The following is a 17,666-nucleotide window of genomic DNA, read 5'->3' as shown; positions in this document are numbered from 1 at the left end:
CATGATCACATCATTACAAAAGTAAAGGTCTGCAAATAAGATCCTGCGGCTAATTAAACGTACGTGCGGAAATCGGACACAGACTGCTGTGATGCGCAAGCTTTACAACCATCTTGTGAGACCTCATCTTGAATACGCCTGCGAGATCTGGTCCCCTCACCAAGCCCTTTACAGAATATGATTGAAAGCGTTCAGAAACGAGCCACGCGACTCATGATCAAAGGAAAATCTTACACGGAATGTTTAAAATCTCTGCATCTTCTTACCGTTAAGTCTAGAAGGACTCTACTTGACTTGATCTTTTTTTAAAGTGTTTAAATGGTCTTTTAAATATTAACCTATCCATGTTTATTAATTCCAGAGACACTGCGGCATACAATCTGAGAAATGCTGTCCTGTCATTTAAAATTCAATATTCAAGAACAAATATTCTGAAGTACTCTTATTTCCATAGAACAGCCAAAGCCTGGAACTTTTTACCTTTGCATTTCAGAAAGTCTGAGTCTCTTTCTGAATTCAAACGACTTTGCAAGATGTATTTTTATCAGTTAGATGCCAAATTAACTTAATCTTTCTTCTATTATTATTATTATTATTATTATTATTATATTATTATTATTATTATTATTATTATTATTATTATTATTACCGGTTTTATTGTTATTACTATTATATTTATATTTAATTTTGTTTTTTCTTTTTCTTTTTCTGTGATTTGGGTGGCTATTTGTAAGTTCTGTTTTTGGCTTTCCCCCTCAGCTTTATATATATGAATATGCATGTATTTCTGTTGTGTAAATGATTAAAGGCCTACCGTCCACACGAACACCCCTTTTACACGGACGCGGCTTCATTTCTAGCCTCATCTTTTTCGATGTGGTTACGCCTTCCGTTTACACGGCGACGATGGAACAATCAATGAAAGCGCATCTTTTTGAAAACGGCTTCCGTTTGGCACTGGTATTACCAGCCGCAAAACGCGCGGGCCAAAACTGCAAGTGATGTACCCATTATTTACAGCAATCAAGCTTACGAGCCCAGCTAAAGAAGCCTGATAAGGCGTTTATAAAAGGGCTTAGCAACTTCCCGTACTGCAGTTGTTCAACTTACTGTCTGTGCGTAAGATGTGACGCGCAGATTAAACCAACCTCGTGCCCAGGGTCCTCTCTACTCGAGGTAGGGAGAGGACCCTGAGAGCGAGGTTGAGATTCAATCAACATAGCCCCTTAATTGCGTTTCCATAACATTAAAAGTTAATTTAATTCGGCTTATTACATGTTAGGCTGAGTACAAACACAAATTCCGCAACAAGAGAATGAACAACAAGATACATAAATAAAACTTTTCATTTAATGTGATAATACTTCCAGTGAAAGTTCCTTGTGGACGAAAACTTGAACAACACTTGTAGAATGATTCAGGTGTTCAGTCTCGACTCGTCAATTTCTTGAATGTACAATGTTTATTCCCTTTCTTTAACTGATCCCGTCAAGACACCGCTTTCTATTTCAGAGTTCAGTTCTTTTACCACCGTCATGTGGTCGAATTTCTCCGGGAAGACATTGAATGTTTTCAAGATCTCCTCTCTTCGATCGCCTTGTGAAGCATAGTACATCTGAACTTGATAGGCGAGCCACTGTGCGTCCAACACGCTCTGTAAGGACGTTGAAAACAATATAATTACGCCAAAACACTTAGGCCCCTCCCACACAACACTGGAGCTGAATTTGAAAACGGAGATTTCGCTCTCAAAACGCATCAAACGTTTTCTTTCCGCAGTACGCCGGAGAAATTTAAAAACGCAACTTTTACCAGTTTGTTTGAGGAAAACTCGGCCAGGAAAATCACATGATTACCTTGACTCCATCGTTTTCGAAAAGCTCCGTTTTCAAAGCGTTTTCCGGCCACACGAAAAGGAAAAGCAGGCGTGTTTAATTTTCCTCCGGTTTGAAGAGCGTTTTCGAAAAGCTCCGTCTTCGTGCTGGATTAGTGCGGACGGTAGGCCTAACCGTGGAAGTAAAGCTACGTTATCAAACTTTCCGGCGTTATGTGGACGCTTCCCCAGATAAAAGGATAAGTGTGGCTGAGATCCTTTTTCAGTTGAATTGAGGATCAGTCTACAATTTTCCTTATTAATGATGATTAACGTTACTAATGATGAACACAAATAAAACAACAAACAAGCTAACAGGAAGCGCTTTTTCTTAGCGAGCTCGCAAAGTAAGCGCATTGTAACCTTTTGTTTTTGAGAATATTTTAGTGGGAAAAAACACAAAGCTTCTTTTGATCCTTACATGAACTGGTCTGAACAAAAAAAAGTCGCAAACACCTTAGAAAGCAATTCTTAAGATCACACGAAAATTGTCCTCTTAAAAGTTGGTATGACACTGAAACATTTAGGCTGCATTTTGGAAACTTGCTTTTTGTCATCTGTCTCAATCGTTCTGAATCTTAACAAGAGAAGATGAAGATTGAGAGAGTTAATCCGTCATATAGACCTTACACCCAGGGTAACCCCTCAAGTTATTTTTAGATATGGTATCCAGTTCTCCCGTGGAAATTTTACCACGCGCGTTTCGTGAGTATTTTCTCGGAGGATGAAAATGCGCGTAAAGCCCCCTAGGCTGTCCACGCGAGTAAAACTTGCCCCGCACTGAGGATTGGCTATTTCTAGATCTCCTGACTTCTGAAGCCAGGAGTGATCTAAAAATAAGGTGACAGGGATTATCTTGAGAATAAGGCCTGTATGGGAGAATAATATGCTTTCCCTTCATCTTCTCTTGTTAAAAACGAGATTTAATGTACTTACCATTTCATTTGTATCTACCTCTCCAACCATCAGTACTATTCCTGCAATACAAAGATACAGGTACTGTGGCAATATATATATTTTTTCCTACAACAATTCGGCTGTATAACTATAAACATGTTCTCGTTGAATTTACATGTCACACTGATCAACCAAAACTGTTTGCATATTAAGTACACTTTGATCACTCACAGTTGCCATTTTCAGGCTTAAACAGCTTACGTCCCGTCCACACTAAGTCGGAGGAATTGAGAACGGGTTTCACTCTGAAAACGCATCAAATGTTTTCCGTCCGCACTACGCCGGAGGAATTTAAAAACGAAACAATCACCGGTCATTTTGGATTTGTGTTTGAAAAAAAAACTCGGTCAGGGAAATCACGTGATTTTCGCGAGGTCATTGTTTTCAAAAACCTCCGTTTTCAAATTGTTTTCTGTCCACACAAAAACAGAAGCCGGTGCTTTCAAATTCCTCTGGTTTAAAGAGCGTTTTCGAAAAGCTTCAATGTCGTGAGGACGGTAGGCCTAACCGTAGAAATAAAGCTATGTTTTCAAATTTCTTCGGCGTAGTGTGCATGCTGCCTTACTTATGCACCAGCGCTGCAGCAGCATCAACGCTACAAAATGAATTCTGCTGAAGCAAAACTGTATGGTCATGAGCTCAGAATTAAGTTCATTGGAGTAAAGACCCAGATGTACAGAGGGTTATAAGCTATGTATTGAATTGCTATAAGCTTAATTCTGTGGTGAACTTGTCAGTTTTCACTCGACTCTTTGCTTCTTTACGTAGCAGAGTTATATCTGAAATCTGATGGCTATTTTTGTAGTGGTTCATTATTGCTTGTTTTCATGCCGTAGAAAACTCACTGTAGCAATATTGTAATTTGTTTGTATAAACGGTAAATGAGAAGATGGGTTGTTCAACAATAACATCAACAACAACAACAACAACAATTTAATTTTACCACAGAGTTAGAAGCGAAATTAGAATATTATACCAAGAGTAAAAACAGAAATGATAGGGGTGTTAGCTACTTGAAATCACCTAAGAGTTAAAAATGTCAGGAAACGAGTTAAGAGAAAAAAAAGTTTGCATGTTTAGGACAGGGACACAAAACATGCACAGACACACACAAAATGAAATAAACACAGTTAAGCTAACTATACCAGCAGTTCTTGCATTACAAAACAGTATTTTTTAACCAGGAAGAGTAATAAACAGATATCTAATGATCTGTTAGTCACATAGTGACATTACACGTACTGTGCATACCTTTACTATCTCTTAGCTCTGTAAAATGTTTCATTGCCAGCGACCAGGGAGCATTTCCGCCTCGAGTCTGTTGAAGTGAGAAGACATTAAGAACTGTATAATTTCAATATTAGTCTAGTTCTTTATGTGGGTTTTTGAGAGGGAGGAAACACAGGAATACTTATTTAAAATCTTGCTGCTGTCGCTAGTACACATGACAGAGCTGTTTAATTTTAATTTAATGTTTCCAAACGCTTCTCCGCACAAAGGAAACATTAAAAAAGTACATTCACGGGGATTGCGAGGAGGTGAAACATTCTCAATGGAAGTTTTTTCTACATACACGTTTTCCGGCTTCGCAATTCTGAGAAGAGAAATGGGGATTTATAGAGATGGGGGCTTGTAAGAGGGAAGGGAAAGGGGTCGTAGGAGAAATCATAGAACAAGGTTCAAAAACATAATTTTTCTGATCAACAGTCAATAGTCAACTGAAAGTACTTCACTTATAATTAAAATTAAGGCATTCTATAACAAAGGAGGGTAGCGCTTATGCCACGAAACGCTGTGAAATGTCACTTTGTGCTTCATCACTTACGCATATATGTTACTGTTATATATATCTTACTAAATGTTTTGGTGTGTAGTATCGCTGTTTATTATATGGCTGTGTCTCACAAGGACTGGGAACTACCGAATTCACGAATTTGATTGGCTGAAATCGATATTGACCGCGGTCTAGATTTCCCCATCTAGACCGGCATCTAGACTGGTTTCATTTTGCGTTGAAAAAGTAGCAAACTCAAACACAAAAATGTTCACCGTTTTCTATCATTTTCTTCTCAATCATTTATGGAAGTGCCAAAAGCCTGATGACAAAAAAAAAGTAAAGAGGACGAGCAAATTTCGCCAGGTTTAAGTTAAGCTCATCGCCGTTCGCAAGCAAAATGTCAACAAACCAGTTACATTAAACGAATTAAAGTTTTCGTCTTTGCCATATAATAAACATCTTTTTAACCGAACAAAGTCGGTCTGTATGGGAGAATCTTGACCTCGTGTGTACAGACCTCACTGGTCCGATCTGTACTCACGACCTCGGTCAAGATTCTCCCATACAGACCTCCTGCTCGGTTAATAAGCGCTAAATATTTTTACGAGTTGTGCCGTATTTTCACAAGCCCATAGGGCGAGTCAAAATACAAGCAACGAGTTTTCAAAAAACTGGATTGTTTAATTTATGAAATGCTCTTCATCAGAAACAAAAAACCAACACTTAACACTCAATCTGACTCCGTTAAAGCAAAACTTTTTATTTGACAGTTCAAGCGCACCACGCTTGGTATTTTTATTTTTATTCATCGATTATTTTTATCTCTTAATCATATGTACTGAGACCTTCACAAGTACATTCACTATATAACGAACTCACATAACGTATCTTATTTGAATTTGGGAATGATGGCATGGAGCCGTCGAAACGTCATTCTTTAATATCGCTGCTTTTTATTCTTAATAGTTTAGTTTAGTTTAGTTTATTAATTGGGATTTATAGAGATGGGGGCTTGTAAGAGGAACAGGAAGGGGGTCGTAAGAGAATTCAGAGAGCTTTTAGAGGAGCCAGATTTGCAAATAGTAAGCACGTGCAAGGTTCAAAACACACGTCATTTTAATTCTCACGAATAAAACGGCTTTCCTTTTCCCCCGAGGCAATCGGAGTTTCCTTCTTTCAATTGACACACTGCTTAAAAGAAAACATATTACTTCGCTTCCTCTTTTCTCAACCTCGTTATCGTTTCTTTTTCACGGGCCAACGGAACCAATCAAAACACAAACAAACCACTGCGCGCGCTTCCATCTGATTGGCTGATAACTGCACGCGCAGTTGCTCCTTTTGTTATGTCACAACGGAATAACGCACTCAGTCTGAAAACAGAAATTCTCTTGAACAGACGTCTTTTAAAAGCTCTCAGAGAATTTACTGCAAACAATTGATAAATTAAAATGGGAATTGCTTGGAGCGCTTACAAATCGAAAAGGGAAGAAAAGGCAGAGGCCAAAAGGTATAAAGTAACGAGACCACTCGATTTCATTTTTCGCTAAACTTCAGAAAAGTTTCTACAACTCTTCCTTTACTTTAATCACAGGTTACGGAAAGAAAAACGCGTCCGTATACCTGACTCTCAGGGTATTTCCAAGAGATTACCTATGGTAACATCTCGAATAGAAGAGAACAATCTACCACTTGAAGAAAATATACATGATGAAAACGAGCTCGCCACAGGCGAAGAATGGAAACTACCGTACAAGTGCTTAAGGTAAAGAAAATAGATATCCATTTCTAAGATAAGGCGATATTTAATGCGCTTTTCCTAAAAGGATCCTTGCTAGGTATTTTAATAGGAAATAGAACTTCTACATTCTAGAGATGTAGTTGATGTGTTTCATAGATTGTGTCGATTGGTTTGTTCGCAGCCTCTCTTTAGAATCTTGAAGGGCGCAAAATAAATTAAACTGGTATAATGTTGTGGTTTTTGAATAAAAATAAGGACATCTATTCCCCCCGGGGGGGTCTCCCATATGAAAAAGACGGGGTTGCTCGTCATACATTTTAGGGGTTAAAATAGCGGTTTTAGTACCTATTGGGGTGTCCAGCCTCAAAAGGTCCACACCGGGAGCTTTGTGGTACCTTTTAGGGTAATGAGCCGAAAAAAAAACTGACAGAATATACTGTGTTGCTTTAGAATTGGCACCTCTTTGGGGTGGAAAAAATTCAAGCCACGCTCACAAAACAGGACCTTGGTACCTCGTAGGGGTTCTTTTCAAAATTTCCGACGAGCACCCCCGTCCTTTCTATATGGCAGACCCCCTCCCGGGACCCGTTAATAATAGATGTTAAGAAACGCCGCGTTTAATATTGCAACGCTGAAAGCTCGAACATATGTTAGTGGTGTTTATTTTAAGTCGACCTTGCGGATCCGGCGTTTATTTGAACCAAGCGCTTATTCGTGGTCCGGCGTTTAATCTAGGAGCTAAGTATTTCCTTAAACTCTATTTTTTTTTCATTTTTATGCGCCAATGCGTTACCACGTTTCTCTACATTCATCTTTCAATGTCAGTTAAACAACATGTGGTTTTCTCTTTACAGACCTCTAAAAGACAATCAGTGCTTGCAGCAAGACGATGTTAATATCAATGAAACAAGCTTCTCTGAGTTGAAAACCAAACTTGAAGCTTGGAAGTTCTACCAGTTCAAAACACAACGTCCGCTGGATAAATGGACCGTCAGCTCACTACCTAATCTGTATTTCACAGATATGTAACTTGAGCTACGCCCCCAAACAGTTTTCATGTAGGGTGTCACGGATTGTCACTTGTAGAAAAGGAGTTTTGAACATTGTCTTTTATGTTTTTGTGTAAATGCAATAATCAATATTAAGTAATAAAGTATTTTAGTGTGGAAAAACGAGGAGTGTTTTGTGTGTACATTTAAGGCCAGCACACACTAGGTGACCGTTATGGGGACGTGAGGTTGAACGTGAAGCGTGGACAAACCCTTCGCGTATACACATAGGACGCATGTTGCAGGGACAGTAGACAAACTGGTACACACGAAGCGGATATTGGTTTGTTTCTACGTTGTAGCGGGAACAGATTGCAAAAACAGTGTACACGATGCGACATTGAAAACTTGAGTCCAATTTGTCCCTACTTCATGACGTGAGAATTCAAACCAGTTGAATTCATGCAACAAGTTGCGGGGACAAAATTTTGTCCCGCAATAGAACTTTTTCGCAAAGAAACAGGCATGTCGCACGAGGAAAACTGTCGCTGCAATATGTCCAAGCTTCATGTCCCCTAGTGTGTGCCGACCCCGGGGTGCCGACCTATATATCAACTTGTAATTACAAAAGTTTGCTTGCAGTCAAAACCACGAAAGTTTTGACCTATTACTAACTGTCTCTTGCCAATGAAAGCAAGGTGAGTGCAACGACCCTTTTGCTGCGCTTGGCACTGGTTACATGTTTTCCCGCGCTTGGCACTGGTTACATGTCTTCCCGCGCTTGGCACTCCTGACATGTTTTCCCGCGCTTAGCACTGGGTACATGTTTTCCCCCGCTTGGCACTTGATAGTTGCTACATGGTTTCACTAAACAAAGTCAAAACTATAACTCTTACTTGATAATGAAGAAGAGATGTGAAGTAACACTTGTGATCCTTGAACTCAGCATACATGAATTCGTATCCTTGTTCTCTTGGAAGAGGGTAGATGAACTGAAAAACAAATTGAGAGCCATTCAAAAAAGTAGTAACTCTGGGTAGCGCCTTTGGGGGTTCCCTGCATGAAAGCAATGTTCTCGTTATTTTGAGCAGGGAATACTTTACAACTAGTCCTAAACTACCAATAAACTTGGTTCTTATCTAGAACATTACAGACTGCTCAAGCTCGATCTTTTCTCTTAAGGTCCCACGAGCATTAATCTCCACAAAACGCAAAAAAGACGGCGTGGACGAGAAGGGGCTTGTCCCGTCCCATGCAATCTCTTTTCGTCCTAACCCTCGCCCTGTGCACCCTTCTGATTTTAGAGAGAAAAACAGACTACAAACTGTCTTTGAAAGTTATTGATAAGCTGGAATGCAATCAAAGTAGAACTGCAAATTCAAACAAGAACCACCAATTGAGAGCATATCTTACAAACAATGACTCTTTTTATACTTACCAGAGGGAACTTTAGAAATCGCTCTTCCATTCGGTCATACAAGTTACTCTACAAAGCAAAAATACATGCAGGTCATGGTTTTGCTAAATGTTTTCATGTTTACCAAACTGAAATTTGCAATTAGCCAGTGAGAAGCTATGGTTACTCTCCTTATAACATGTATACAATGACCTGGTATCAGGGCAGAATTCATGCTCTGATTTGTGTACGTTAGTAATAGTAATTGGACTGAGTGGAGTACAATACAGGGAGAAATCGCACGTGTAATTTCAAAATCTGTCGAGCGCGAAGCGCGAGGCCGATTTGAAATTACAAGCACAATTTCACCCTGAATTGTATGACACAAGGTCCAATTACTAATTAATCGTATCTATAATAAATTTCGGAATATAAGTTTTGAAAACTTTGGGAAACATTGCAAAGAGAGCCATTAAAGTGCGTGCAATTGAAGTGCGAATCACGTGGGTATCTAATTACAGGTGTCCAATTACAAAAATGTGATCGCGTGCCGATTACGTGGCAAATAGGCGCATGGAGAACCAATCACAATCGAGAATTTTGTTATAGATACGATTAAATATCTAATCGTACCTTATTTTAGTTCCCTTCTACAGCATGTCAGGTTACTTTGCTCTAGCCATAGGTGTTTTGGGTCAAGTGCATTTTGCTAAAACACCAACCATGGCTCAACCAAACTCACCTGATTGAAGTCACCGTTTTGTGAACAAAAATTGATGGAAACTTAGAACTAAATCATGTATGTATCTAAATTTTATGAGGCCTTATAATTATTTGCCATCATGATGATCAATTACAAGGATCTGTACTAGAATCATATTCAACACAACAACAACAACAACAACAACATAATAATAATAATAATAATAGATTTATATAGCGCTAAAATTATAAAATATTCTAAAGCGCTTTACAATGTAAGATTAAGATTACAGTAAAAATATAACAAAAATGTGTCTAAAAATAATACAATTTTGAAAAACATAATATAAAACTACGGCATACTATACACTATTTTAAAAAAGTAAGTTTTTAACTTTGATTTAAAAGCAATCAATGTTGGACTTGGTCTTATTTCATGACGAAGTTTTTTCCAGAGAAAAGGTCTAGCACATGCAAAGGCGCAATCACCAAATGTAGGGGTGGCGAATGGTCCTTTAAAAACTCTGGGTCTCGTAAAATTTTAGTCGAATTTCACGGGTCTGGCAGTCTCGTTTTTTAGCGGCTATGTGCGTCTCGCAGTCTCGATTTTTCTACGAAGCTGTCTCGGAGTCTCGATATTTCGCAAGGCTAAGGGTCTCGAAGTCCCAATTCGTTCCTTTATCTGCTTTTTTAAATGACTTCTTCTCTTCACTTGATATGGAATTTCAATGACGCAACTTACAAATTTTCCTTAATCCTAACTTCTCCTAATTGTCGTAATTCCACAAAAAGGTACAAAATCTACCACAACGTCCGTTTTGGCGCCAGAAAAACAGATATTTTTCTCTAGGATATCATAACGTAGTGTGTTATAATCAAATTTCCAGTTCCAGTCAGTTCCAAGAAGCTGGCTTAAGGCAGTACAAGCTCATTCTAGCTCTCAGCTAAATCTTGAGCTCGAGTTTTAAGAGTCTGAATATCTCTCGCTCGCACTCAAAACACTTTGAAGTCTCGGTCTCGCAATCTAAAAAGTCAAAATGTCTCGGGCTCGCAAAGAAAAACGCTTGTCTCGCCGTCTCGCAAAGTCTCGCATTTACCATTCGCCACCCCTAAATGTTCTGTGTTTGGTTCTGGGAACAGCGAGGAGGTTATGGTCTTGGGAGCACACGCGATAAGTTGTGTTAGTCTTTATGTTTTAAAAGTCCTTTATATATTAGTCAGTTGCTTGATTATTTTAAAAGAGCTTTGTAAACAAGAAGTAACACTTTAAACCAAACACGATAAATAACAACCATTTTTTATCGTCAGTGAATGGCTGGTTTTGTTCACAGGGCTTCTTGTATCCATAGTTTTTCAACGTAGATAAGTAGACACCGCAAGTGGCAATATTTTTTACCGCTTGATCTAGGAAGTTTGAAGTCTCTTGTCTGCTTTCCATACAATAACATCCATTAACTACTGTAACTGGGTCAAAGATTGAAGGAATATTACAGACAAATACAGAAAATAAAAGGACTGCAAACAATGTTAATAACAAGTTTATAGCAAAATTTCAATACGTCATTATTAAACATACTGGGATGACAGCACTGATGCAGTCCTTATCTTTGTGATATTCTCGCCAAATCTGGAATGAAAATAAAAACAAATTGAGCAATCAAAAAACGCTATCCAAATCATGATTTACGTGTAAAGGGCAGTAGCATAAAGATTCAAGCATTGGAACCTAGTTAAAGTTAGGTTGAGTTTGAGCCCTGTGTGTCAGAAGAGGTCAATCATTAACGTTTTCTGCAGCCTGAGGTCAACTGGTTTTCACAAGCAGGCAAAAGTTTTGACTGACTGAATTTCTGAATTTTCTTTAGTAGAAAAACTTTGCTCTAGATGGTCAAATGAGACAGGCAAAATCATCCTCACAGCTGGTCAATTTGCCTGATGCCTGGCCCTTAATGAAACCCCCGTATCAGGGTAATGATGTTGTGTTCTTGAATAAGACACTTTACTTTCATGGTGCCCTTTGGCAGTCTAGACTGAAGTAAACATATTATTGTGTAAAGATGAGTTGCTGGGGCAACCTGACAGAAACAGGGTTGTCACAAAGGTCAGAAGTTATTGTTAGAACATGTGGTTAATTTTGCCACCATTTCCTCAACAATCAGACAAATAGCCTGGCCAGCTATGGTAATTGTAATTTTTCACCCAAAACCTCAGAATTCCAATTTCTAGAACTAGTAATGTGTCCTGTTTGAGAATGTGAAACGTATTCTTCAACAAGTCACAACCTGTTTCAAGATCAACATAACAAAAAGTCAAACAATAAGTTGTCCCGTGTTAGAACAAATCATGGCAAGTTACAACACATGTTCATGTACAGTAAGCTTAAAGGATCCTCGTTAACCTCTGCCATTTTCGATGCCATCAAAATTATTGATGTTGCATTGTGAAGTGAAATCTTATTGCTTACTGTAAGTTGTGTTCCTGAAAGTATGTTTGATTATCTTTAGTAGTTTCACAGTTAACTGATTTCCTTCATTTTGACATGGTCCAAATAAAATATAATAGACAAACTTTTGCATGTAGACAAAAACAAAGGTGTGGCTGACTATAGGGCCCTTAAACTATAATGGCATGGGTTAACAAGTGCATTTGAATAATATGGGACTATTTCCTCTGAACAGCAGTGTTTCAAATACGCACCTGTCCAATTTCTTCTGCACTTTTGTCCATAATTTTATCCAGATGCATAATGGAGTTTAAGGTCTACCAAATGAGAGGAAATTAACACATGTTTCAATTTTGAGCTGGACCAATGGCAAACGATTATTGTACCTGGGATGGATAATACAGCTTGTGTTCCTCACAAAAAGGCAGTACAGATGCCAAAAACATAACAGAAGTTTACTCAATTTGAGTGAAACATTTGAGTAAACTTGCGTCTAACAGAAATGAAATGAATGATTCTTAAGGTTGCATTATACATAACTCTTTCCTAAGACTCAATCCTTTATAATTCTGATATGACAAAAAAGATGATTTCCAGTCTGTACTGCACAGTCTCAGCACCCTAATGTTTATAAACATAAAAAACCTCACTCAATAGAATGCAAATCGATGTTACTTGTTACAAACCACATATAATACAAGTATCTTTGAGGCCTTTCAAATTCTCTTTCCAACTGCTTCAAAGCTGTTTCATCAAGTGATATGAGAAAGAACGAAACATAAAGCTTTGTGTTACTTCATGTCCATAATGGCGGCTGACATCAAACTTTGAATTTACTTCACTAAGTAGTTGCAAAATGTTCACATTTTGTGACATCATGCATGAAACAAAACAACAAACGCAAACAAACTCTCGAGAGTTTGCAGCTATGGACTGGAAATCATCTTTAAGGTCAGCTCATTATGATATGATGATAGATGCGAATGCAGCCATAACACTACTGGAAAAAAGACTTTTCTCAGGTCTTTTTTCCAGTATTGTTATGGCTGCATTCACATCTATCATCATTTCTACATTTAACTGCTACTGTTGGACATCTATCATTATGAAATGTCTAAACATTATCTAACAAACAAATCAGAAACAGTTTTAAACCTTCTGTCCATATGTAGACGCTTCTCCAGTGGACGACAAAGGATTGCTTCCAAGAAGCGCACTCTACAAAAAATATATTATAATCATTACAGTGTATTATATCATATAATTATAGTGTACTTGAAAACTGAAAAAAAGAAATGATTTAATACAAATTAAAGGTATCAAATGATTTAATGGAAGTAAAGAAAAATGAATTTAAATCTCCTGGATAAAGTGAGCTGGCTATGATAACAAAGCATCTGGAAGCTTCATTTTTTTAATCTTTAGTCTACATGTATGATATACATCTTTGGACCTAGGTGTATTAATGATGGGTGCTGGTAAATTTCATTTCTAAAGATCTGCAATAGACTAGTGTCACATCCAGGTTTCTTTATGCTCCTGATACTGAAATGGGATAAGATCTGGGTGTGGTATGAGGTCACTTGGCCCAATAGTGAGATTCCCTTAAATCTTATCATGTAGGACAGTAATAGATAAGTGTAAATTGACAGTAATATTAACACTAGCCACAAGACTAAAATTAAAATGTATAATTGTAAAACAAAAGTTACTGTCGTGCCATTAAAAGCTCACATCAGCAGCCCTTTGCTGGAGCTTCTTTTTGAATCTTTCAGCTTCTCCTCTCACTTTGGCATCTAGACAGAACTTCTCCTCTAAACTCTTCTCTTCTCTGTGAATTACCATGGGATACAAAGACATAAGATATATTTTTGTGCTGACAAGTTTAAAAATGAGTATTTCAAGCAAAGAAAGAAATAAGGGAAGAAAGCAAGTAAGCCAAGATGGAGGAAAGAAGGAAGGAAGGAATGAAAGGGGAGAAGGAAAGAAAGGAGGAAGGAAGGAAGGCGTAGGTGCATCAAAGCTCACACTGAAGATAAACCAACAATTTAAATAAAAATCACAGTCAAAGAAGGATGCAACAGGGAAGCAGGATGAAGCTTGAGAAGGAGGAGGGAAGGAAAAAAGGGAGGAAGTTAGGAGGGGGGGTGAGAGGAAGGAGGAAAGGGAAAGAAGAAGCAATCTTAGAGAGAACTCTCTTTGAAAAGGTGACAGCCAGGGTGCATTCTGCAAGGCTTCCACATCAAAGATACCAACGGCATAGCTAGGGGTGTATTAGGGTGCCCATGACCCCCTTTTGTAAGCCTTTTTTAAGCAAACAACCTACAACAGGTGGTGAAAATGCCAGGACAATCTGGTGAGTACCCTCACTTTGACACAGTGTGATCCCCCCTTTGTAAAATCCTGGCTATGCCCTTGGATATGCCAAGGCTTTTTAAATTCCATGCCACACACCTGGATAGCAACCTAAGTCCCACCGCCGAAGAATGCTATTAAATGCCAACCCAGCGTGGCTGATGAAATTCGGCTCAAATAGATTGTACAAGATGCCTGTTACGGGGCAGGATGTGAGGGATGAAGAAAAGTTAAGAAGCTATAGTTATCATGCTAATTTGCCTCACATAGTTTGGCATTTACACGCCAGCAGCAGCAAATATAAATGTGCACTCCGCTATATGCCAAAAACTCCAATGACATACTAGTATGCCGCCAAATTTTTAAGGCCAGACTGAAGATTATCAGCATAACCTACACTGACTGCACCCTGGGGTGACAGGTGCTTCGATAGGTCTCCAGGTAAGGTATTAACTAAAATGTTGGCTTTCAAAAACTGCAAGATTACTTGATGGAAAAAGCGCAAAAAAATTTAAACTCATGTCACTCAAAAAGTACTCAATACATCAAGCTCAAATGTCTTGGGACAGTAATTCGTACCATGCCTTTTCAACATTCAGAGCTGATATTTTTTGTAGCTTGATTGATCAGATACTCAACCAATATGATAAAATGGCAATTAGTATAATTTCCAGAGGTGAATATAAGAATTGGACATTCTGATTGGTTGAAAAGCTCATCATATGACGCCATATTCACCCGACTAGAGCTTGGTTACTAAGCTCACCATCTTTGCCATCTTGGCAAGTAAACATGGCGGACCATTGCTGAATGAAGTTTTCATTTATTCAAAAGACATCACTCCAAGTCAGAGATATTTAAAAGGATGGGGAATTTTCAAAATTACTGCTGTCGCCCTTAGACAAAAACTCTTTTCAAAAACTTGTATTCAAGGCATTTAAGAATTGTAAACACAGTGGTTGCATCGATCGCAGTGGTTGAGTCAGTTCGATTGACCAAAATTTATTTTCCTTCAAACTAAAGCTACTCATTTTTAGGTGATGATGACAACTGTGGATGAAGTCAACAACGATAAAACAAAGGTACCGGATGAATTTATTTTTCGGCGTGTTTGGCTTGTTTGTTTTACTGCAGAACCAGCATCGACAAAACCTGGATGGGACCGACCGGACTGGATAACGGATCGGATCACGGACCAGATCACGGATCGGATCACGGATCGGATAACGGACCGGATCACGGATCAGATCACAGATCGAATCATGGATCGAATCACAGAAAAAAAAAAAAACGTTTTAAAGAAAAAAAAAATCAAATCGTTTATAAGATAATAATAAATAAAAAATAAAAGTGGAAAACTAAAATATGTCAAATAAAAATAAGAATCCCGAATTTGATGCAATGACATGTTAATTACAGAGAATGACAAGAGGTTGTTTAAAAAGCCACATAAGCGCCTAATTTACGACGAATTTAAATTGTAATGAACAGGCAGATGTAGTTCTATTTGAATGTTAGTTGGCTTGAAGCTTGCGTGAACCTCCCATTCTCATTTTTGAAATTGTTGTTAGTATCAGTAGCTAATTCTTGGCACATTTTCGTGTCAGATGTGAGCGTTACAGTTGGCGTTACAGTTAATGAGAAAACTTACGTACAAAAGCTTAAGGACATGACTTGCTTTTAAGGAGCTTCAACACGATTTGTGCATCTTGAAAAAACTAGCCTAGTTTTCAAGTTCGTCATTTGCAGTCCTCATTAATCTTTGCCATTCTTAACGATCCTCATTCCGTTTTGATTTGTTCTTGCCTCTTAAGTGCTTTCTTTCCTAGAACACGATCATTTTAAGGTTTTATTCCATACAAAGGCAACTCTTTATGACCCTAAAAATGACTCCAAAAATCGTGACGTAACTCCTAAAATTTTGTTTATTCTCGGGTTGTGTTATCGTTCACACTATCGATGTTATTCCTATAAGTTTTTGTAAAACAGCTATATTTCCTTGAAATACAAATGGTTTGTTTCGTTTTAATCCAGTACGAAATATTGTATTCCAAACTCACATCTCGTAAAAGTATAGACTTGTCTCAGAAACAGAAATTGTTTGAAATCATCAGGTGTTTAATTCTTTTAGTGTTTTTAGTTCTTGTGTTTCGATTCATATGTTCGCCCTATTACTACCATGCTGACTTGTTTTATAACAGTTTACCTTGGATGCAAGCGAATATACGAAATATCATTTATCTGAACTGCTGAGAAAGATATGAAGACATGATTGATCATCACAATCAAAACCCAACAGCCTCAAAAAAATTCATCTGTGACCAGCTCCCAGTTGGCTTGATATTATAAAAAAATAAAGGAATATCACACCTGAATTAAATAAAATGTTCTGCTCAAAGTAGTCACTCTAGTGTAATTTGCTCAACAAAATTTTGACTTTTGAATCTTGAATTTTGAATTTTGAATCTTGAATTTTGAATTTTGAATTTTTTTCCTTGATCCAATCTGTGATCCGATCCATGATCCGATCTATGATCCGATCCATGATCCGGTCCGTGATCCGGTCCATGATCTGATCCGTGATCCGGTCTGGTCTGGTCCGATCCTGGTTTTGTTGACGCCGCTGCAGAACTCGATGAGTAAATTGATTGACAATCAATGTATATGTAAGCTTATTGTTAAACTACGGCTGCATACATGGATGCACAAGAAGAATTTTGTCTGTGTTTTTATGTTTTTGTAGTCGTTGATATTCACCTCTGGAAATTATACTAAAACAATTATTCGCCTCAGGCTCAGTGAACATTGGTGAATATTCCCATAGAAAGCACCCCTTCCGTCTCCCTGGGTTGATGAACCACGATATTCTCATAATTGATATCAAGAGAAATGTATGACAATTAGTAATGAGAATTCATTTCCCGATCAAGACAATATAATGACATTATTCACAATCAACTTACAGTCTGCCTTCCTTGATCTCATTTCTGACTTTCTTGATCCTCTCGGCATATTTCTCGTAAAAAGGATTCGATTCAATTTCGTCACTTGCTGAATAAGCAGCTCTAGATGAAGAGATAAACCTTACTCTTGCTTCAGAGGAAATTCTGGGTCTAAACCCTTGAATACAAGAGGCTCTGTTCGCGAATTTTCTCAGACAAAAACAAATTCGCACACTGGCAGCCATGTTGGATTTGTCGTCACCAGTCTTCCACTTGTTGAGAAACCCGTTGGAGGGTTGGAGGGCACTAGACTTTAATTTGATCAGCAAAAACAATCCACTTGTCGGGCTTGATAAGGCTACCGGCAGGAGCCCTGCTCTCGGCCACAAGACTGGCCCATCATGTGAGTTCCTGCGCGCAGTGCAAAGTGCACATAATTTTTAATTAACTTGTCTTGCTTCAGGGTACAAGACGCTGAATACAACTTGAGAAGG

General features: G+C 38.2%; 1 protein-coding gene across 1 annotated transcript; it reads right to left on the bottom strand.

The window, feature by feature from the left end:
• Positions 1–1,328: 1,328 nt before the first annotated feature.
• Positions 1,329–17,461, bottom strand: LOC110040128 (ATP synthase mitochondrial F1 complex assembly factor 1-like). Its single transcript, XM_020745318.2, has 10 exons — positions 17,194–17,461; positions 13,610–13,706; positions 13,031–13,093; positions 12,130–12,192; positions 11,012–11,062; positions 8,776–8,823; positions 8,234–8,329; positions 4,082–4,148; positions 2,810–2,850; positions 1,329–1,654 (listed from the first exon to the last, which is right to left on the bottom strand). Exons 1-10 carry the CDS (start codon positions 17,415–17,417, stop codon positions 1,463–1,465), a joined length of 942 nt encoding a protein of 313 aa, XP_020600977.2. The 5' UTR covers positions 17,418–17,461; the 3' UTR covers positions 1,329–1,462.
• Positions 17,462–17,666: the final 205 nt, after the last annotated feature.

The sequence above is a fragment of the Orbicella faveolata genome, unplaced genomic scaffold (assembly GCF_042242905.1).
Source record: "Orbicella faveolata isolate gen_17 unplaced genomic scaffold, um_ofav_v1 contig_14, whole genome shotgun sequence".
NCBI lineage: Eukaryota > Metazoa > Cnidaria > Anthozoa > Scleractinia > Merulinidae > Orbicella > Orbicella faveolata.
The sequence above is the reverse complement of the archived record's forward strand: the minus strand, read 5'-3'. Positions and strand labels throughout refer to the sequence as shown.

Bases quoted from the DNA above. Each gene is read 5' to 3' on its own strand.
- LOC110040128 (XM_020745318.2), bottom strand. From the start codon at position 17,417: ATGGCTGCCAGTGTGCGAATTTGTTTTTGTCTGAGAAAATTCGCGAAC. The intron at 13,094-13,609 runs GTGAGCTTTTAA...TATTTTTTGTAG, and splicing joins TCCAGCAAAGGGCTGCTGAT to AGTGCGCTTCTTGGAAGCAA. The intron at 8,824-11,011 runs GTATGTTTAATA...TTTGCTTTGTAG, and splicing joins GCATCAGTGCTGTCATCCCA to AGTAACTTGTATGACCGAAT.